Raw genomic sequence first — 22,990 nt, 5'->3', positions numbered from 1 at the left:
CTGTCCCATAAGATTTCTGATGACTCATGCCTTTCCCACTTTTATAACGCTCCTTTGTATTGAAATTGTTCTTGGAAACTTCCTTTCCTCTTTTAATTGAGCAGCCACCTTGCACAGAGCCAGGTCTTGTTTGTTTTACTGGGATCTTCCACTGCAGGGACTTTAGCTAAAGAAGTGTCAATAAAGCTGTAAAAGGAGAGCTAGAGTTAGTTGAACACTGTCATTAAGCTTTTCCAACATGTGTCTCTGCACTGCTAGGGGACCATAAATTCCTTCCAGGCAGTCTACAGAAAGCAGCAAGATACGCAAACCTTCATCAGAAGGTTGAAAAAACACGCTCTGCGAGCGCTCCTCCCATCAGCAGAAAGTGTTTAAAAGTGGAGAGAAACAGAAATTCATACTATGTGGTGTAAATGTTTTTCAGTCAAAAAATGCCACTAAAAGCAACCAGTTCTCTTGTGGAGCTATCACTATGAAGAAAACATGCTTAGGAAGAAATATTTTTGCTCTTAAAGAAAAAAAAAAAAAAAAGACATTGTATATGAGTCAGAATGAACCCATTTCGAGTCCCCAAAAAAGTTTTCCTAGCCCCTTTCCCAGATCTCACCAGTTCAAATCCGGACATACATTGCAAGATTTTTCCTATTTTCCAGCACTAAAAATATCCTGCTGCAAAATGTACTGGCAGTTCTTGCTCCTCCTTTTGCAAAATTTCTCTATCAGCCTCCCAGTGGGCCCTGGTGCCCCATTCCTGCAGCTACTCCAGTAAATGCCAGCAATGCCAGAACACACTGGTGCACAGCTGTGCGCTGTTAGGAAAGTCACTGGTACACTTTGACCTGAGCCAATAATGCCTCTCTGAATGTCTGGGAACAGCTGAGGGAATGTTCCTCATAAGCAGAGAAGGCTAAAGAGGGAGTCCCAGTTCTCTAAGCTTTGGCATGCTATACCTATTTGTAGGACTGGAGACTTGTCTCAACACATGGGACAAGTCCTTCCTGGACAACTTTTTCTGCCCTTAGTGCAATTAAGTACTTGTGCATTGGCCCTGTGACTGCAGTGTGTGGTCGCTCCACACGTTTGTCAGGAGGTGAGAACTCTAGATGGAGCACAGCCATCTCCTGCTCATCCTGCCATCCCAGGGATTTGCTCTGCTACACCTCCAACCAGACAAGTGGGCTCTCACTACCTGGCTGTCAACTGATCTAATCACAACAGTTAAGTACAGGGTAGGTGGGATCTCACTACGTCACCATTTATAACCAGGACATCCTGAAACTGCTCACGTGGCCACATTAGATGGCCTTTCTATAGCTAGAGGATGAGATCCTCATCTGGTTTAGATCAACACAGTTTTGTTGCAGCTGGCAGAACTCCAGTAATTTCTGTCTGCAGGGGATCCAGCCCAGGGAGCAGAAAGAGTCAAGAGTGTGCTGAGGTGCTTATGTTTAGGGAGGGCTGCTGCCAGGCATTGGCCTGAACTTATCTCAAGGAAGCTGGTGTTTGAAAGGGAGTGCTCACCTCCCGGCTCCTATGAAGGAGGAACAGGAAAAAGTGGTGAGGCTGGCACCTTTGCCACCAAGCTTATGAGCCAGCTGCCCTCATTAGCAAGTTGGTTTTGGAGACAGATAGAGCAATAATGTGGTTTCTAGGCAGAAAACAAGACAGTGCTAAAAACTGCTGACACAACAAAATGCTCCTGCCCTTCAGTACCTTCCCAGCCTGCTCAGATTTCACTTGGGAATGAAGCAAGACCTGAGGGAGTCTTACAGAGCTTTCCCAAGAGACACTTTGAAGTTTCTTAACTGCTGGGAACAGGGGAGCTCTTCTTAGCCCCACTATTTGCTAGTAGTAGGTTTTAAGACCCTCAGACTGAGGTACCTGTGATGCAAGGTCAAGGAAGGGAGTGGATAGTAAAGCAGCTTTCTGTCATAAATTTGAGGGGAAAAGTAAAGATGCAAAAGATGTGGCAGGTTTTCCCAGCCTGCCCATCCCATAAGAACCAGCAGCCTTTCTAAAAATAGGAAATTCCTCTCACTGGGAACATCACAAGTCTGTCTTGTTTCCCATTAGACATCAAGAGCATTAAGCTAATCTATACAGCACCAGCTTAGAAGAATACCATGGTATCAAAGCTTAGCAATCCACGAGGGCCACCCTATACCCCTGAATTTCAAGGCAACAGGTCTTCCTGTTATTGCATCCACGTTTCAAGGAGTAGGAACAAAAAGTGGTTTAAACGAATGACTTGGGGTCAAGATCAGGTTCTGAAGCTTTTCATTTGTCTGAACTCAACTCTGAGTTAAATTCACTGCCTCATTGCTGTTGGAAAGGCTAACATGACAGATAACACAATCCCTTCCCCGATGGACAAACAGCATGCAGAAGCACCAGCATGCCAGTGTCAGTGCTAGCAGTGGTCAGTCTCATGTAGCCAGCAAGCTTTCCTCCAGGGAATGCTGTATAATCCTGAGAAACACAGCTCTGCACTGTCTCTCTTCCAGGACACCACTACCTGATCATAAGAGCCACCTTCCCCCCAGAGAGCAGCCCATGAAGCTTCCCAGTAGCAGACCTGCAGGTTTAGGCCTGTCAGGGCAGTTGAGGGTGATGCAGTCTTGTCATAGCTAAAGCCTACATCCCCTCAGCATGCAGTGAGATCACCAGCACTGACACAGCTGCTGCTGTTCTCAAGCTCTGGTAAAAAGTGTAGCCAAGGAGTTGCCTGCAGAGATTTGTCCTGCTGAGCTCCTGTGACTCATATGCTTCTTTGTGGTGGGCACCCATGCTGTAACAGGTGTGGTAGCTAGACACCCTAGGATATACAGGTTTCATTTACAGGCCTGGTGGGAAGTGTTCCCAGGATGTCATGGCCCAATACATTCTGCCCTTGATTGCTTCTGTGTTATCCTTGCCTGGAGAACAGCCATTTCTCTTCTGGTCTTTTTCGCATACTGGGGTATAGATCTATGTCCACATGTAAAGAACTAGTCATTGCATTGCCTTGTCCCTTGCTCTGTGTCCTTCTCCTTTCTTTTATTGTTTCCAGCTGATCGTGAGGCAACATCAGAGATGCCCATAGGGGAGGTATTTGTATCAAAGCAGCAGAGTTTTGGCTGCTTTGACAATTTGATAATAATATGGATGCTGTCCATTTGCAAAACACTGTTCTCGTGTTACATAATGAGCCCAGTCCATCCTGCTGGGAAGGAAGATGAGAAAGGGATGACTGTACTGAAATAAATAAGGACAGAGGGGAGGACCACAGGTCAGGTCATGCAAGTACAGCAGAGCCAGGGCAGGAGTTAGGACTTCCTCATAATTCATCATCTTGAGCAGTCTGCCATGCTAATTGAGCCACCTGGTAACAGCAACTCACATGCTTCAGTAGCAGTGCCATCCCCAGGGGGCTGAGCCTTACACACTCTGCTAACCATTAGTCTCGACCTACACATGCCCTAAGCTAAGCAGATCCAAGTCTGCCAAGTTCAGTGATGCCCTGGCCAAGTTGTATTTGATCCCTGTTTCAGGGTAGTACTTCCTGAATATATCCTGAACACTTACTTCATCTTCACCCTATATACATCACCTCCTCCGTTCCCGCACTAGTAGCGAGCACGAGGTCCTACACAGGAGGTAAGGACTGGCAGCATCATTCCCCCCATCAGCTTTCTTTCCAACGTGCACTGCTCCAGCCTTTTTCCAGCCTTCCACCCAGTTCCATTCAGCTGGCTGCAGTAGTGCAGCCCAGGCTTCCCATAGCCAAGGAAACCACACACTAGCCTTTCTGTCTCTCCTGGGAAGGAAGAATTCCCAGTGACCAGCAGCTTCAGCACCAGGAATATTCAGTCAGTCACCAGCCTGACAGTGAAGAAAAATGCTGGCGGACAACAGTCTGTCAACTGTGTCTCAAATAGCCATGCTTGGAAAGGAAAGTCAAACACCAAGGGAATTTATGTTCTCCCACTTCATCATACAACATTGTTTAGGGTACAATGGCAACAAGAAAATATTTTTTTCCAAAGGGTTTTGTCATGTGTGCTAGCAACAGCATGATACACAACTAAAAGCATCCACCCTGAAAGCCTCTAAAAGGGAAGCATTTCAAATATTTACTCTAATACTCCCCACTGGTGATGTTTGCTTATATTTTGTATTTCACTCTGCCTGGGAGGGTGAAAGCGCACTGGTTAGTTTTGACTTTCCAGTTCACCTCCATTACTGCAGTGCAGTAGCTGCTCTGCCAGCTTGACTGATTTTATCACACTCTCACAAACACATACTGTTCCACTGCAAGGCTCAGTTCCTACAGTCACACAGTTGTGCACTTCCTCTAAGAGCAATACAAGAACGAGCATAAAATCTACACAGTTCTGGCCCATTTTATTCATAGAATTATGTGAAGTCACAAGCCTAACTCTTCTGACCTGAAAGCAGGATGCAAGCAAAAACACAGGATTATATTTGGGGTTTGGGAAGACCAAACCATGATTTTGTTCAGGGTGAGGAAAGGAGAGGGAGGGCAGGTGCTGTCCTCATGATTTGGATTGGAAACACAACTATGTTTTGCATTTCCAGAACTGCAAGAGGAAAAAAAATAATGCAAAAGAACTGAGATTAAGTAGTTGCACAGATAGAAAGGGCTGTACTTTTTTTCCCCACTCCTGTTGACATATAGCAAATACCTAATTTTTGTCTGATTTTGAACAGTTGATCTAATAAGTCTGAGTTTCAGACCAACTGTTCAATTTGTCCATTTTCTTGTCCACTGTGCACTCCAGAAGTACCCTAAGTATCTGTTTCATCAAGGAAAGAGAGTCACGCCCATCAGTGTCTCATCAATTTGCCTTATTTATGCCATTAGGCAGCATCCTGAGTAGCAATAGAGAAGGGCTGTGTTTCATCGCTGGTAGCAGCTACCAGTTACTGATGGCTGTTTTGGGCCAGGTTTTCAAATATGATTTTTCCCCAGATTTAAACTGTGTACTGGGAGAGTTCAGTTTGTATTTGGACACTATAGTAAAACAACTTCCTTGGAATTCCAGCTATGCATCAGCGCTGCTCTGCACTGACCTCTCTGGAAAGCTTGGCCTGTATTCAGATGCCTTCTGAGCCTCAAAATGTGGCTAGGAATTGTTTTGAGGATTGGCTCAAGTACCAGGAAACACTCAGCCCATCTGTCACAAATGACAAAGACATAAATGTGTAAATGGTAGAGGGTACAAGTTCTGCTGTGTGCACGTAGAAGCTAAACAGGCTGTCGTTAAGGAATCTTTGCTCTGGACAATGCTCTCATCAGTTTTACTCCACCCAACCTGAACACGTCTAGTGAGGATTCGCTCACTTTCCACTGACATAAAGCAAGAGCCCTCTCAGGCTCCGGGTCTCTTCCCAACCCTGAAACCATTATAATAAGCAACATGAAAGCAAAAGGCCACAGTCTGCCACTCCAGATACCAGTTAATGTAAATGTTAGCATTAGAAATCTGACAACAGCCCATCTTTCCTGGCTGAGAACATAGGTAGATCTGCTGTGCTTTATTGAGTCCTTTTGCCTTTGCTTTGGAAACCTTTAAGTCTCCAAAATGTATGTAATGTTTCCATTAGTTCTATGGTACTGAGGAGGAAGAAATGCCTGGCTGGAAGATGTAGCTCTTGGTACCATGAATCACCAGCTCCAGGACAGATTATTTCTTTAAATACAGGCAAAGGCAGAAGTGATCAGCAAGCCGAGACCTGCTCTAGAAATTATGACTTAACATTCACAGAAATCTTTTCATCCTGAAGGACTTCTGTCTACTTCCCAACACACCCACAGCTATACATTACAAGGAATCTCTTTATGTCCCCTTGGAAGGCAGCCACTTCCAGAGAGGAACACGGCAGCTTTTTACAAAGATAGTTTAGGATGAGCTGCAGTGAGGTATATCCAATACCCATCCCTCACTTTTCATCTTTCCTTCTGTCCTCTCCTTGCTGGCACCACCAGCTCCTTACCTTGGGAGAAATTTGCCCAAATCACTTGTTCTTCCACCCAGTCCCAGCTGTTTCATCCCTCTTCCCTGTTTCATCTCTCATACTCTTCCCCAGCACCCTCTTCTCTCTGCTGCACCATGACTCCCTGGGTCTCACAACCCTGCTTCCCACTCACTTTGTGTGTCCTCAAAGGGATGTGTCACTTTGCCCCCATTCCTTCCCTCATTTTCTTCCCCTGACCATCATGTCACCTTCCTTCTCCTTTGCTTTACAGCCATCTGTCACGCTTGGGTAACACCTGCCTCTGCTGGCACATTCTCCCCTCCAGTGTGGGCTGCCTGCTCGGTTTGCCATAACCTAGTCTTCTTCCCTGGACTCTGAAGGGCTTTCAGGCAGGACATTACCATGACCAGTTAGACTAAGTCCTCCTACTGAGTTTAAAAATTCAGATCAAGTCATTAGCTCCATGGAATAGGCACTCATTTAATCTCCAAGAGCTGCTCCCTCTCTAGGTAGTCAGTGTTTGCTACACCAGCTATCCCACCTTCTGATGCTGTCCTGAGACACACAGAGCCAATCTACCAGTTGACACATAGGGACACAGCCATAAAACTCTACCCTATAGAAAGCCACGTTCTAGTGGATTTTCAGTCTCTGGGTAATACCAGCTTTAAAAGGATGAGAAGGGAGCTCCTAGTGACTAAAATTCAGCAAGAAAGAGATAAATTCCTAAAAAGCAGTAGCACAGTTTAAAGCAGCACTGACAGTAAGCTGCAAGATACCTGGTGCAAAGCAGCAGCTTTGGGTTTTTCAGCATTTCTTGATCTTACTATGCCCCTTCCATCCCACCTGAACTCCACCACCACAGGGGCAGTGGCTACAGTTCCACAAGACAGGAAATCCAGTAGTGAGCTTACTATCAAAGAAAAAAAAAAAAAAAATCAACCAAACAAAAACCAGCAACCAGTGTAGCTACATGGTAAGAAATGCTGAACCAGTACATGCAGACTCATTGCTGGTTTAAATTGGCTAAAAATGTTACAGCCAGGCAGATTTTATGCTGGGTCAGGTATCATCCATCTTCCCACAGTCAGCATAAAGACTGTATCATGACTGGTCTGACTTGACAGAAATGTCATTGCATAATCCTGCCAGATCTTAGCGAAACGCATGCTGCCAGGTATTCCAATAGTGCACAGACAAGTATTCATTAAGCCAGTCTGCCTTATGGAGTCTAGGTGGCAGGGTGTCTGCAAGCAGATCATTTTTTCTCTGTAGGCTGAATCCACTGACAGTCCTGCTGACTTGTCAGCTTTGTATTAAATCTGTTCAGTCTTTTTCATGCTGTCAGAAGGAAATCTGTCCCATGAAAAAACATCTGATAGAAGAAATTATTATCGTGTTCATCTTGTCCTCCTAGTACTGTATGGTTGGGATTCATTTTCTATTCATGTTCACCTTATCTGGAGGTTGAGAAAGAAGCTGTATCAGTGATATTAGAGAATGTTTAAATATGCATCATATTTTTCAACAGAAATGCAAGTGCAACCACAAACGGCCAAGAATTACTGAACAGAAAATTGTCCCCTTTACATTTCTGCCTGAACATCCCTGTAATAACGGCTTTGCATTTATGCAGCTTTGGCAAGCAGATGGCCTCCCAAATACCCTGTAACTTCACGGTAAAACTGTGCTTTATGTGGATAGCTTCGCCCATCACTGAAACGCTGCCAAATCAGAGATAGTAACTGGCTGCTTTTGAGAGAGGCCTTAGCAACACTCTGCAACACTAGGAGAGGGCGTAAAGAGACATAACGCATTTGCAGTGGAATGAGCAAGGGGATACTTTGAAAACTCCTAATTTGACTGTAGATTGTGACCAGTTCTTGGTCTAAGCTCACGCTGTAATAAACTGCCAGAAGAAAGTAGAGTCAGGCCCTATGCATCTGTAAAATAAAAAAGGAGCAGGAGGGGAATTGAAATGTGGCTATAACAGTTAGATTTAGTTACAGAATAAGATTTGCATGTATTCAGGTGTTGAGCACCTCCAGCTCTGGCTACAGTCAGGCAAAACGTCTCGAGCTGTTGGAAAGTCTTCTGAAAATGAAAGCTCCGAATTAAACATTAAAATTAAGACCTTATTTTTAAACATCTTTATTAATAGCTTGCCCTTAGAGTTTTACACTGTCACCCTAAAATTAAGACCTTATTTTTAAACATCTTTATTAACTGCTATCCAAATACTTTAGTAGCAACATACTTTTATAGGCTAAAAGCAAAACTAAAAAACCCCTATGAATCACCTGTGTGGCAATTCTCTAGGCACCTGTCTGTGTGAGAAACCACCACCACAGTCAGTGACTCCCAGTAGATAGTTGTAAACAGAGGTCTGTCCCTCCTGCCCCTTCCACATGTCATGCTATGTGTTGAGCAACAATACAACACTCAGGATAATTTTCCTCTCTTTTCTCCTCTGAAGTGTTCTGTCACTTAAGAACAAAATATATGTATGTACATACACCTTGGCTTTCCTGCCATCTACCTCCATACAGGAGGATGCACGTGTGATCAGCACTTATTAAGAGCTGCACACAGAGAGATGTTTCTTGCTTAGCTGGGCACCAACAGGAGAGGTCTCACATGTTTGCTTAAGTGCCAAAGCAAGCGGGACATACAAGAGGAATATGTAGGTTGGGCTTTGTCCCAGCATAGGATGCATATGAATCCATGCTGTTTTGACTGCTCTGAAACATCACCAAGTGTTACTCCCCAGGGCTTTGTTCTCTCTTTAATAGAGATATGCAGGACAGCTGTCAGGAGAGTTATCTCTGAACAAGCAAAGAAAGTCTGGGAAAGAAAGTCTGCTAATCAATCTAGACATTTAATGAAGTCCACAGGGCCATTCAAGACTCACTGTATGTTACTGTAGCAGCTGGGAACATACAAAAGGTCTGAGCAGATACTAAAACTCCCTTTTCTTGTTGGGTAGAGCAACATTTTTATGCATTAACAGGAAAGAGAGACTCTCAGAGCAGATATCCTCTAAGTGCTATTGTGGATCTAAGCTTCATACATGATAAAAATCAATAGAGCTAAGCACCTAAAGATACTTTTGGACAAACCCTGAGACCCAGGCAGATCAAAAGGCTAAGGTCAGGCTCCCCAGTCCTCAGCCAATACCAAAACTGCAATATCACACCACTTTTTTTTTTTCTTTTTAATATCAGTTCCCACTTTTACTGAATCACTAAAAGGTGGGCTGAGAGTCAGGTGCAGACACTTTCCCCACTTCATCTCATCCCCTATTAACATAACAGAGAGCCTAAAAGCATCTGTTTCTTTACTACCAGAGGGAAACAATCCACATGATCTGTGACAGGACATCACTGTAGCATTACAAGGTGCCCTAGAGAGCATGACTCTGTTTCCCCCTTGATCCCCACAAGAAAAAGGCTGGAAGTAGTACTAGTGCTGCAATTCAAACACATGCCAGCTAACAAGCAAGCATCCCAGTCAATGAGATTTGACAAGATTAAATGCACAAACATCTCCAAACAAAGTCACCCTGACTCATTGCTTCCATGGTGAAAAAGCAAGCTGCGTAGCTCTGTGTATGAAGAATAAACTTATCCTGCCATTCTAGGTGACTTCCAGTACAGCCCAAGCCAAACTGAACATTAGGTGTGGGTATGCATGCCATGTTTAGCAGAATTTTGGCGGGGGGCTGGGGGGTGTTCCCATTTGCAAATTCATTGATCTGCTTGCAGAGGGACAGCTTACAGCCTGAACCCAGTCCAGGTGAAATGAGGTATGGGCATTGACTCTGTCCTTCTGCCAGTGCCTCCTAGTACAATTCGGGAAGGAGTCAGCATATATAGCTTTACAACAGATATGCAATTAGACCCATGGAGGTGAGCTCCCTACAGTGAGACCATCTAAGGTTAAAAGGCTGTTAATATCTGAAAGCAAGCAGGATCAAGTTTATTTCAATTGTAAGAGCATCTGACTCATGATTGTTACTGAGGTCAGACACGTGGACTGGGCAAGATATACAGATGTCAATATAATATATTGAATGCTCAGCAGGTCTCTGCCAAAGGTAATACCAATTCTGAATTCTCTGAAGTTCTCAGCATCAAACATAGCTGAGCAAAGAGCCAGGGCCCAGCATTGCTTGCTGCTGCTAGAGGTGTCCCAGTGAGCAGAAAGCCACTGGTGGGACAAACATCTGTCTCCTCCATCTAGGATTTCTGTAGATCCCATGGAAGAGAGCTTGGCAAACCTAGAGCAGTTCCCCCCCAGCCCTTTTCTTGTAAGGAGCAAACTATAATTGACCAAAGCAAAACACTGCCCAGTAATAATACTTCTCAGGTATATAAAAGTTCTCAGTGACAAACAGTTAATACCAATTTATCCAGCTGAAGAGAAAGTTTGCACAGGCTTTTCTCCTGACTTGAGAGCCAGGATTTCACCCCAATTTGCTTAGTCACAAGGGAAAAAAGGCCAGTGGCAAAAATCAAGAGCAGAGCTCAGCAGTCTTCCCTGCTGTAGTTCTGATCTAAAGACTAGGATGCACTGGTTGTCCTCTAGATTTTGGAGAGGACAGAAAAAAAAATAAGGGGGGGAAGGGAGTGGAAATCACTGAACTAATCATCATACATTTATTCATGAAAGCTGAGATCAAAATAGTATGTTCAAGGATTTGAATGCAAATAGCATATGCTGTGTCCTGATCTCTCCTAACACAGTGCAGCACTGGCAACACAGATAACCCCAAATGTTGCACAGCACAGGAGAGCCTGACAGAACAGAGAGTGAGCACCAGTCTCTCGGTGAGGCTTTAAAGGAGGTGAAAAAACACCACAGAGCTAGAAAAGAAGGTCATTTTGTTGCTGTCATTGCTGGTTTAAAAACATCTCCACACACACTATTTATCATGCCCTGTATTGCCTAGAGAGGGACCCAAGCCTAACGCTCTTCATCCATTATCCTTAGTTCTGAGGTATGTGAAATTTGAACCCACTGTTCGTAGCTTGAGTCCACCTCTGGTGTTCGCAGCAATGCTGTCTCCTGAGCATTAAGTACTTAGCAAAGTAAACACAAATCATCTTGCTTTGTGCACATGCAGCAGGTATGACAGGATGATTACTCAGGTAAGGCAGCTTATTTGCATCCTGGGTTTTAAATTGGATGGGACAAAGTTAGTCTCGCACAACTAGACAAGACCTGAGAGTTATTAAGCAGTAGAGATATGCATTTCAAACCAGTCTGGGTGGATGTACTGCAATTATCCAGCTTTCTACAGCCTTTGTAGGCTATGCTGATGGCCAGAAATATAGAAAGTAGACCTTCTTGTTGCCACATGCAAGACTTCTGCAGTAGCTGGTTGAATATAGCTGTTTCCCCATGATATACGTTTGAATGAAGAGTCTGTTAGCACAAGTTCAAGTTTCTTTCAGTGATCTCTTAATGTGGAGAAGATGAGAGCAATCCTTAACTGTGGCCATCTTGGGCGTTTCAGTGTGAAAGACTCATCTCCACCTTCTCTGGGACAAGGAATGATGTTTACACTTCCTTTATCAAGCCACCTGATCTACTGGGGAAGCTATCTCTTTGCAAGCTTACCATCAGATGGCATAGTTCAGGTACAGCAAGTAGGCTTCTCCACTCCCATGCATGTGCATCTCCACTTTTCCTCCACCCCTTGCAGGTTATGACTTTGCCGCTGTACTGGAGTGGTTTGCAGAGCGGGTTGACCGCATCATTCTCCTTTTTGATGCGCACAAGCTGGACATCTCTGATGAATTCTCTGAGGTCATCAAGGCCCTGAAGAACCATGAGGACAAGATGAGAGTTGTTCTCAACAAGGCTGACCAGATAGAGACTCAACAGCTGATGCGGGTGTACGGTGCCCTCATGTGGTCCCTCGGGAAGATCGTCAACACTCCTGAGGTCATCAGAGTCTACATTGGCTCCTTCTGGTCCCATCCATTGCTCATCCCTGACAACCGCAAGTTGTTTGAGGCAGAGGAGCAGGACCTGTTCAGAGATATTCAGAGCCTGCCCCGCAATGCGGCCCTGAGGAAGCTGAATGATCTCATCAAGCGAGCACGGCTGGCCAAGGTGGGTGTTGGCATAGAAGAACCCAAGTTTGGGCTGTCTGCAGTATGCAGGCTACAGGGAGGTGGTTTGGGCCAGTTAAGCTTGCAGAGCTGGTGGATCCTACTCTTTTTCCATCCTATTTCTCTCAGGCCCAGCATATTAGTCCTGTGCACTTCAAAGAAGAAAGCACCTCCTTTGCTTGGGTGCATCAATCATGATGGGCCAGAGCAAGAAAGATAGCCACAGATCAAAGCAGGTAGCACTTGAAGGGATCTGGAAAGCGGTTGCTCTGTGGTAGCAACTTGAGAATTAGGACCAATTCAGTATGTCAGAGTCGCACACCAAGGGAACTGGTGAGCTCTAGCTCTTTCGCCTTAAACTTCCTTAGCCAAGAGAGATAGCTGAGGAGATGGAGGCTCACAAGAACGCCAAGTAAGCCTGCCATATTTTTGAATATTTGAAATGACCTGAATGAAGCCCCTCAGAATACAGGAAAGAACCCCATAGCAATTCAGAAAGAGAGATTGAAAGATCCCTAAAAAGCTTGCTGTGCAAGGGTCTTCATTTCTAAACAGAAAACACTTGGTCCACCATTCAAAAACAAACAAGCCAGAAGGTCACATAAGTTAAGGACTGGTATTCGTACTAAAATGTTAAACAGGGTCCAGAGAGCTCCAAAACCTGTATGTTTGGTTTGGACTGGAAAGGGACTATTCCCTGGAAAATAAAAAAAACAATAAAAATAAAAAACCAACCACCCACAAAACCAAAACACCACACTGCCTCCAGGCAGCGTGTATGAATGTTACTCTCCTACACTGTCTTCCCCTTGACTCAGCACAGCCAGAGCGCACAGCGGAGCAGCACTTAGCACTCGAGCAATAATCAGTGGGTACAGGCAAGCTGAGTTGCTGAGCTTGCTCTTCAGGGTGGGACAAGATGGGGTTGAGTCCCAAGCACAGATACTCTCTGCTAGGAAGAATTTTCTGATGTACTCTTTAACGCCTGTTGTCTTCATTCCATATCATTTAATGCCCTTCAGGTCCATGCCTACATCATCAGTTCCCTAAAGAAGGAAATGCCCTCAATGTTTGGGAAAGACAATAAAAAGAAAGAGCTTGTTAACAACTTGGGAGAGATTTATGCCCGGATTGAACGAGAGCATCAGATCTCACCAGGGGACTTCCCTAATCTGAGAAAGATGCAGGTAAGCAGTGGCATCTTAGCCAGAGCACCAAACATCCAAGGCAAGAGCATTAAAGTAACTACGGGGAATACAACAGAAGCCACGGAGACATTGATGTTGTTGCTTGTGGGAAGGCCCGTTGTAATGTTTAAATGGACCTTAAATTACACACAGGCTATATTTGAGCATGAATGCTTTTTGCACATAGCAGTCGTGTGAAGCTACAGCTGCCTTAGTTTCTCAAATCTTTCTCTGAATAGCACTTTACAGCAAATTGTATTGTTCTTTATTTCTAATTCCAGGTGCCATTTGCAGATTTTTCAGGCCTAAGAATACTGCTAATTTTTAATAAAAGGAAAGCTATAGTCTGAAAAGCCTACATATGCCCCTCTCCTCAAGAGCTATATTTTTTTTTTTTTTGGTCTTTCACTTCACTCTCTGTTTCTAGAAGGAGAGAAAGGAATCTGTGAAAACTTAAAGCCCCTTTTCTATTTTAAGCAGAGAAGCAGGTTTTCTGTTCTACAGAGCTGAGACCTGACCTAGTGTTCATGTAAGTCAAAGACTTCAAAGGACCTTGGATCAGAGCCTTGTATTGTATATTCAAACAATGCTGGACGCTGCTACGTTGCTGTGTGGCTTCAGTCCAAGCAGAAACCTGTTCTGAGTTGCTAGCTGTTGAAGTCATTACTGGCTCCCTATGGAAAACACAGCATCTGCTCTCTTTTTTTTTTTTTTAAAGTCTATTTTCCATAAGATCTTGGGAAGGAGATCTATGGAGCGTATCCAGTAGGAGATACCATTCACTGCTTGTTAAAATGTGTGTTTAAACATTTAAAAATAACTATACCAATCCAGTAGGAGCGAGCGGTGTGGATTTAACGAGTAGAGGGTGAAGGATAAAGCTGGAGGTCATTCTGCAGTTTCTAAGAGAGTTACCTGCAGGCCCTGCTCAAAGCACTTTTGCTTAGCTGTGAAAATTACAGAAACTGAGCCATGCTGTAAAGACATGCTCACCTCTTCACAGACATGCTACTGTCTTTATGGCAGCTGAAAGACGGACTGCATAATGATGAGTAAAATAGTCTTTTGCCAGAGTGGCATCTCCTTCCCAGAGTACAGCGGGGGAGGGAATGCAGAGCACTGGCTGGGGGGTGTAGCAAGAGCTGCACACAACCAGTTTGCCTTGAACAATTTGGTCTTCAAGGAGATTGCTTCTACGTGGCTGGGAAAGGAGGAGTCTTTTTTTGCATATGACCATCGGTCTGAGCCTCTGAGTAAACCACTTCCCCTCTCTGTACCATGTCAGCCCCCCTTTGTAAGCTGAGAAGATCGTTTTCTGTAGGGTTTAAAGAGGATTTAAGTGTCCCCATCACAGGAAGAGCAGGGCTGTCGGAGGAGGGAATGCTGAGCTCCCCACTCCTCCTCTGCAACAGCAGTTTTTTGAGCCAAACAGCAGCCAGGCATCCCACTCTATGCTATTACTGCACTGTGCATGGCCATGTCACTCACCTCTTGCTATGTTGTCCCACTTTAAGGATCAGTTACAAGCCCAGGATTTTAGCAAGTTCCAGCCTCTGAAGAGCAAGCTGCTGGAGACCGTGGAAGACATGCTGGCCAACGACATCGCCCAGCTCATGGTGCTCGTACGCCAGGAAGAGTCGCAGCGGCCAACCCAGATGGTGAAGGGAGGAGCCTTCGAGGGCACCTTGCATGGTCCATTCGGCCATGGCTATGGCGAAGGTGCTGGTGAAGGGATCGATGATGCCGAGTGGGTGGTGGCCAGGGACAAGCCCATGTATGATGAGATCTTCTACACGCTCTCGCCTGTTGATGGTAAAATAACTGGTGCCAATGCAAAGAAGGAGATGGTAAGGTCTAAGCTGCCCAACACGGTGCTGGGCAAGATATGGAAACTGGCTGACATCGACAAAGATGGCATGCTGGATGATGAGGAGTTTGCCTTGGCGAATCATCTCATTAAAGTCAAGTTGGAGGGTCACGAGCTGCCAAACGAGCTCCCTTCCCATCTCCTCCCTCCATCCAAAAGGAAAATAACAGAGTGAAAGGAAGGCTACAGGGAGAGGGAAAGGGAAGGGGAAAAAAAAAGATGTAGAAAAACATGTTTACTTAAATTATACCTTTAGATGTGAGATCACCTTTGGATTTATACCTATTTTGCTGTATGAAGAAAACAACCTAAAGCAGAACAAAAAAGTCCAGCCCTTCATGATAATATGCAGTTAACTCTTCCAGTGTAATGTCCCTGCTTTCTAATGTGTAGTTTGTAAATATGAAGGTAAAGGAAGGATGTTGAGACTAGGAGAATCTGATAAGCAGGAGTAGAAGAAAAACTGAAATGGGCTGCGTTGTTTTTTAGAGTGTGGAATAGGCACTGATAGAAGTCTGCTGACTGCCAGTATCACTCCTGAGCTTTGGCTGCACCTTCTGCTGTTCAATGGGTCTCGCAGATTTCAGGAGACAGATCATGGTAGTGAAGAGGAAACCACAAGGTCTCCAAGCTATTGGCCAAACTAAAGAGCACTTCCCAATTAACATAAGCCCACACTGAAATACTAGCTACTAAACCCCAGAGTTAAGAATTTTAGGAACCTTGATTCACTGTTAGATGCAAACTTCACAAGTGTTTCCCTGTCCTTAAAGAAAAAATAAATAAAATCTGAAACGGCTCTGAACTGGGCAGCTGGAGTTCCTCATTGTTCGCTGTGGGACAGGCACTAAGAATTCCCAGTCACCTCTACCGCCCATTCAGTCCCTGGGGGAGATTTGCTCTGCAGGCATGGCCAAGAGAACCACACCCCCCCGAGGGAGGGAGACGTAGGGGGCACTAGAGGCAGACACCAGGTGGGTCGGAAGGGAGGAACGCCTCTGCCAGGCTCACTGAACATTTCACAACAGTGGATAGTGTTTTCTCTTTGAACAATGGTGGCATTTATCATTCCTGTGAAGTGATATGTTTACTCTCATCGTGCACAGTGAAAGCTGCTAGGTCCCATTCTTACTGTAAAGAGAAGAACCCCACACTGCCAGGTAGATGGTCCATCATAAGAGCAGAGAACACGGTGGGGCAGCGGGCAGAACTTGCTCTACTCCCAGTGCTCCCACAAATACAGCCAAGATGTTGACAGCCTTCACCCGCCCTCCTCCTCACCACACAGTAACACTTGATCCCCTCTAGAACCTCTACCCTGAGCCAAGAGACCTTCCCCCCCCGCCTTTTTCACGCTTTATGAAATTTTTGTTTTCAAGACCTGATTTTGGCAGAAATCCCTCGATTTCCTATTTTGTTTCCCAAACACACACACAGGCACTCTTCTGGTTTTTGTTGTCGCTTTGGAGCAGAGTATTGTTCCAATTCCTGTTGTCACTTTATATAAGCTGAGCTCCTACTGTGATGAAAAACCAAGACAAGTATAACTTATTTTATATCTCTGTGTTCATATTATATGGAGAAATATATTCTGTGTATGTAGGATGTGCTTATTGCAGTACATTTATCACTTGTCTTAAAAAATTAATGCATTAACCTTTTTTGTACCCTGGTCCTAAAACATTATTAAAAAACAAAGGCCAGATCTGTCTATTTCTTTAAACAGCAAAATGAAATGCAGCTGAAAAGAAAAAAAAAAGCTTATTTCTATGTGCATCAGAATGAGGGAATCATCCTTTGCACATTCCCAAGGGTGCAAGTACAGATCAGCCCTGCCGGACGCGGGTGTGCACTGCTGAATGACTGGTTAACATCTGCCACGTCTCCTTTCTCTCCTGGCAGTCTGATCACAACCTCGATGCTTGCTGCAGCAAGTGGGATCGTACCTACGATTCACCTTGTTCAACACAGGGGAGAGGAACAAACCCACTAAGTACTTCATTAGGAAAAGAAATATTGAAAGCGTGTCTTCCTGCTGCTCACAGATGAGAATGCTACAGATTTATCAAGATCTGGAAAGGACACAAGAAAAACCCCCTTAGTCTTAAATCCTGCTGGCTCTAGTTTTACTTCTTTCTTCATTGCCCTTTCTTTACATGTTCATTGCAGCGATTGTTATCCCCAGAACGGGACAGGGAGATGCACTAAGACAGCGAGAGCAGTTGGGATCGTGCTGGGAAGCATTCAGAAAGAGGGTGTGAGCGGTAATGGTTGGCAGAGTTTCCATTTAGCATTTGTACAGGATGAGAGAGAGACGGGGGAGAGGAAATCGTAGGGTGGAGAGCAAGAAGCAATAAATGCAAATTCAGAGAGAAGTCAGCAGACTATATGTCACTCCAGTTCAGTTACCCAGTAACCCCCAGTTCAACCATCATTACAGCGTGCACATCTGCTAATGCCGTCCAGGTCTGCCTGTGGATTTGCATCCATCTGACTCCAGGTTGAGGGACAAGGCTGAGGCTGAACAGGGCGCCCCGGATCAGCCCTACCTCTACACGGGCCTGATTTTCTGACAGCCGCTCACGCAGCACATTGCTGGTGCCAATCGTGTCGTGCTGAAATCTAACACTTCCTTAAAACGCAGAAGTAGTTCACTGATTCTCTCACAGGGGATGGGAGGAGGCGAGGTCTGTGTGTTAGTCTTTCCAGTATACACCAGCAAGGTGCTCAAGTAGGCCAAAAATCCATGTCATAGCTATTCAAACAGCTTTCAGGGCACAGCGCCTTTTGTGCTTAACTGGGCGTATGAGTTCACAGCCCAAACCACTAGTCTCTTGTTAAGACACACGCGGTAGCCTAGTTTTCATTGCGTTGGCTGCGGTTGTGCTTTAGCCATCTCAAAAACTAGAGGCTTGCTGTTAAACAGGAAACAGCAAGAGATTTTTCCGTGTCGCTGGCGGCAGCGGCCACCCCCCCCACCACGGCTAGGGCATGCCGGCACCACAGCACACGCGCCGCACAGGGGCTCCCACTCTTTACATCCCCGTGCCAGCCTCTCTGGGATTCGCTCCCAAGGGACGGCGGCACGAAGAGCTCTGCCAGCACAGGTCAAGCACACGGAACAGCACCGCAGCGCTGCGGCACGGGGGTTTTCTTTCACCACTCGCTCAGAAACCACTTGTGCTGTCAGAGTGCAACTTCCCCAGCTGTGTTGGAGGGGAAAAACCAACACGAGCGTTTTGGTGACAAACACACAGTTACTTAATACGATTGCACCGTGGTTCAGCAACACGGCAAGGAGACGAAGCAACACCTTTACAAGAGAGGGAACAGGGCAGCAACTTGAGCAGCTGTGTTTCCAGAGAGGCAGCTTACAAGATAGACCTGCATGTGCAGATAAGTTTATCCAGCACGTTTCACTCTTGCTAAGCTTTTCAGGAAATTAAAAAAAAAAAAACAAAAAAAAACCCGCCACACACCAAAACCCATACAACACCAAACCTCAAGCACCCTGAGGTTCTCTATACAGAGGTACTTGCAATCCTGTCTCTCCAGTACAGCCATGAAAAGATGACAGACAGGAGCTGCACACACACACACACAACCCTTTTCCCCACCCCCTTCAGACTTATGACTGCTTGGGCAACCCTAGGCACCTGCATTGTGGCCCACATCTGCGGCAAGGATGAGATTTCCCCAGCCCAACCAGGTCCTCAGGCCATGCATGCAGCCTGCCAGCCTGGGCACGTTCTTGCCAATTCATGGAGCCACACTCCCAGAGGTGGTTATCTGCGTCCAACAGCGCTTCCTTTTTCTCAGAGCAGTTCTCAGTTACTGAAACCAGGTTTCCCCAGGAAGTTTCACACAGGAACCTATTCATTAGCTCAGATCTTGGGTGGGGGTTGTATCACATGAACATACCGGCATCACTCGCTTCTCTGATCCTCTCATGCCCCTCTCTACCCATCCTCAGACAGAAGCGCTCCCACAAGGTCAGAAGAACAAAAAAGTTCTTTCTCCAAATAGGAGCTGCATTTGGTCTTCTCTCTTCCTGTTCCTTTCCAGGAAGGATTTAGAGAAGAAAAATCTGTACCTACACACTATATGGGCTTGAAAATTAAGTTCTCTCTCCTGTGGAACATGACAGGCAGATTGGCTCAACAGCGCTATACAACCATTTATTTGAAGGGAAGGGTGGTAATTACACTACCTTCCTTGAATAAGACTTCACAGGAGGTGTGCAGTTTAGCAAAAGGCAATTACTTCTGTGAGCTGGAATTTATCCAGCGTGCTGGAGCTCAGAGGGATTTTTAATCAAACAGAAGAGGTTAGAATCACTTTTTCCATCAACTTAAGTTCCAACATAAACTTCGTACAACAATGAAATTCAGGTTTAGGTCTGGAAACTATTCTTTTAACTTGCTCTCCTCATTACACCTTAATGTTTTGTCCGTGTGACAGCAACCTTCGGTTGGGGAACACAGTTACGGGTGATTTGACCTTATGTAGAGTGACAGTGTTCCTACAAGCCCAGCAGGAGCCAGGGATAAGCTTCTCCAGAATTTACCTTGGAACATGCTACACCTCTTGCATCATTGATAGCTTCCTCCTCTGCTATTGTTTATTTTAATATTTCTCTTATTATAGGGACAAGCTGTGCAAAGAGGAATTGGGTGACTCCACATTCAGGCTTTGGCAAATCAAGGGACACAACAGACTATTTAACCCCTTCGTAGGCTCAGAAGTCCTGAAGTCCTTCAAAGCTTGACAGATGGGTGTTTGGAAACACTCACGGAGAACGGCATTGAGTTATTCCAGAACTGCAGCTCAACTATAACATCCAAGTTATTTTTGTGGTTTTTTTCACAATACAGTATTCTATTATTTTCTGGTCTTTCCCTTCCCAGGAAAGGGAAAGATGAGCCTTTCCCTCCTCTTCCCAGTCTGTGCAAGGGTGGAGGAAAACACAGTTTAGTTTGGAAACTCGACATGCTTAGAAGTTCAAGGCTAGTACAAGCAAGTCAATCACTGAGTAGATTTCCGACTCCTTCAGGCACTGCAGACAGAGTGACGAAGCCAGTATTTAAAGCGGGATGAACGCGCTTTGAAACAATTCCTCTCTGCCCGAAGGGAGAGAAATCCCTGGCGAGTACCGCACACGTTCTCCGCAGCATTCCCATTCCACTGATCCCATTGCTGGTCAGGAACACGTCAAACACCATACAAGTTGCGAGGGTTTAAAACGGGCACGTCTCCAGCTAGTTACGTGTTGTGCAAACAAGCGTCAGCAAGGGCTCCGTTAATGTCTTCTGAAGACATGAACGTGGGAGATATTTATAGGCCTTGGATTAAATTGTCCTCCTCGCCTGCGCTGTTGCGCAGACAAACAAAGGGTGCACGTGTGGAATTCCTCTCCTTACACCACACACAAGATCACAGCAAGCAAACGCCAACTAAAAACTCTCCCCAGGTAGCTTTTACCCACCACTCAATCTACCACCCTACACATTTATCAGCACGATGGGAATCCCAGAAGCTCCTTATAAGGCGGTGGCAGCACAGGGGTCAGAAGGAAGCACAGCTCCCAGGGAAAGCTCTCCGGCCACTTCTCTTACCCCCTTCAACCAAGCATTTATTTTTTCTTTTTTAAAGACAGTGGAAAGGAATTAAAATAAGAGCTCCCTGCCTGCCTGCCATGCTTAAGCTGTTCACAAAGAGGGCAAGGGGGAATTACCTGCATCCAACCATCTTTAAAGTTTACATGTCACATAGCACGGGTGTCTCCAGTTTGTACCATAACTGCGTAACTGGGGTCCCAGCTGGCAGCTAACAGGTATGTTAAATTCTCAAAAGCAGAGTTGCTCCCTGGTTAGGATGGAAGGACCCAATCAGTCAGTAAAGAGTTTCTTCGTATGCCAGTCTGGAGTTTTAATTCCTCTTCTATACACAGAAAGGCCACAAGCAGCTTGAGCATCCATAACAGCTAACTAGCACCCATCAGTCCAGTTCTAGCACGAAGCAAACCTTTGCAAACTAGGGAACCCACACCATTTGCCACAAGGAAGATTAGTTCTCTAATTAATAACATTATCTTTGGTGACTCATCTTGCCAAAGGGTAAAAGCAGACCGACGGCCATCCTCTCCAAGAAGCTGCAGCTCGCAAACTAGATCATAAAAAGAAATGGTGGCCTGCTTCCTGGGGGCCCACCAGCAGCCACCAGCATACATTAGCAGAGCACACCTAAATCCCTTCTTTCATCTGAGCCATGCAAGACCTGACTCTTCCTACTGAAACTGAGCAGCCTCAAAAGGGGAACGGAGGAAATGGGCCGAGCTGGTAGCTGCCGTTTAGCGCTAGTCTGGAGCTTTGTAGGCTGCTCAGGGGTGACAGATAATCCAGGAACTGAAAGAGCATTGAGAAAGAAGTTTTACTGCCCAGAAAGGTCTCACATGCACAGGAGCAGACAGAGATATTTACAGAATGAGAGTTATGCAAGCAGTGTCAGCCCCACGTTTCTCAAGGAGCCTTAATCAAAAAACCCGCTATGGTCAAGTACTGATGATACACACTGGGCCGTGGTTCTTAAGCTCTGGTTCAAACCTGCTTCAGCCCGAGGCAGGGAGTACATCCTATAACCAGCAATTAGTTCTTGACAGAGCTACACACGGACTTTGCCCTGCCAGCTGTAGGCATCAAGCATGGCAATGCTATGCAACAGGAGTGGTTGAATGCCCACAGTAAGCAAGCCATAGTCTGTGGATCATCAATGTTCTCAAAGACCATGGTATTCAGCCTAAAGCTGTCTGTGCAACCACACGACCTTCATGGTTGTGGGTTTTTTGGTGGTTTTATTTTTTTCCCTGTAAACACTTCACAGGAATGGTGACTGGATGAGGTAGCAGGGTTTGGCAGCAGTACTTTCCTTTAATCTCTGCTGTTTCAATTGCTCCAGCCCTTTGCCTGCAGTACTTTCCCAGCCTTGCAAGCTATGTTCCCTACGTCTGCGAGGAGAGGAGATGCTGCGGAGGAGGCTCTGCCAGGCCTTGGGCACAGCCCTTGGGCAGAAAAGCAGAGAGAAGAGACCACATGCTGTCTATGAAGTGCAAAGTCTAGGCTTGAACAGCTTTTCCCTCCCCCTCAGTCCTCCACACAGCTCAGTCAGACCCCAGAGGCACCACATCATCTCAGCCTCAGCAGCTTTTCAGTACAGACTGGAGGTTGGAGTTTCACATCTCTTGCAAGAACCTGGACAGAGCAGTTACATTCTTTGTTTGTGCTTTTTCGTAGCAATTCCTCTTTTGGGGCTTGGGGCTACTCTCTGTCCTTCTTCCCCTCCCTCTAGGGCTTTGGGGAAGTACAGATCTCCATCCAACCTGCACAGTGGGAGAGGGAAAAGAAAGTGCTTATCCTGACACCCCAAAGACCCTCTGAGATGAGCAAGACTCACGGCCTTTGTTCTGTAGGCCCACGGAGAAAGCCAGTGCAAGTCAGGTCCCAAAGCAACGGGGCAGAGGTGGCTTCCCAGCCCAGCCTTCAGGAGAAGCTGCCAAAGGCATGAAGGGAGCCCCAGGGGCTCAGAGGTGGGAGCAGGGGACAGGCGGAAAGCTGCTGGAAGTTGGCCGAGGTGTGACATACACACAGCCAGGGAGGCTGGTGCAAGTGGGGCATGCTGAAAGCAGGTCGTGCCTCCATGGAAGGTCTGTCCAGACATCCCAGAGCAGCTACTCCCCACCCAGCAGGAAACATGGACGTCTCCCTCATGGAGGAGAGAAACAAGCCCCACAGGGTGGGAGATGATGAATTGCTAAGGTGACAAATGAGGACATACTGCCTTTC

General features: G+C 45.8%; 1 protein-coding gene across 1 annotated transcript in view; it reads left to right on the top strand.

Annotated features, from left to right (window-relative positions):
• EHD3 (EH domain containing 3) overlaps positions 1-16,840 on the top strand; it is a 29,955-nt gene extending 13,115 nt beyond the window's left edge. Inside the window, exons 4-6 of the mRNA XM_009648191.2 lie at positions 11,687-12,099; positions 13,121-13,285; positions 14,800-16,840. Coding sequence (XP_009646486.1) covers positions 11,687-12,099; positions 13,121-13,285; positions 14,800-15,327 — 1,106 coding nt within the window. The 3' untranslated portion in view covers positions 15,328-16,840. The remainder of the gene's footprint in view (positions 1-11,686; positions 12,100-13,120; positions 13,286-14,799) is intronic.
• Positions 16,841-22,990: the final 6,150 nt, after the last annotated feature.

This window comes from Egretta garzetta, unplaced genomic scaffold, assembly GCF_000687185.1.
Source record: "Egretta garzetta isolate BGI_Z169 unplaced genomic scaffold, ASM68718v1 scaffold11, whole genome shotgun sequence".
Taxonomy (NCBI): domain Eukaryota; kingdom Metazoa; phylum Chordata; class Aves; order Pelecaniformes; family Ardeidae; genus Egretta; species Egretta garzetta.
Note: the sequence above shows the minus strand (reverse complement) of the source record. Positions and strands in the feature narration are given on the sequence as shown.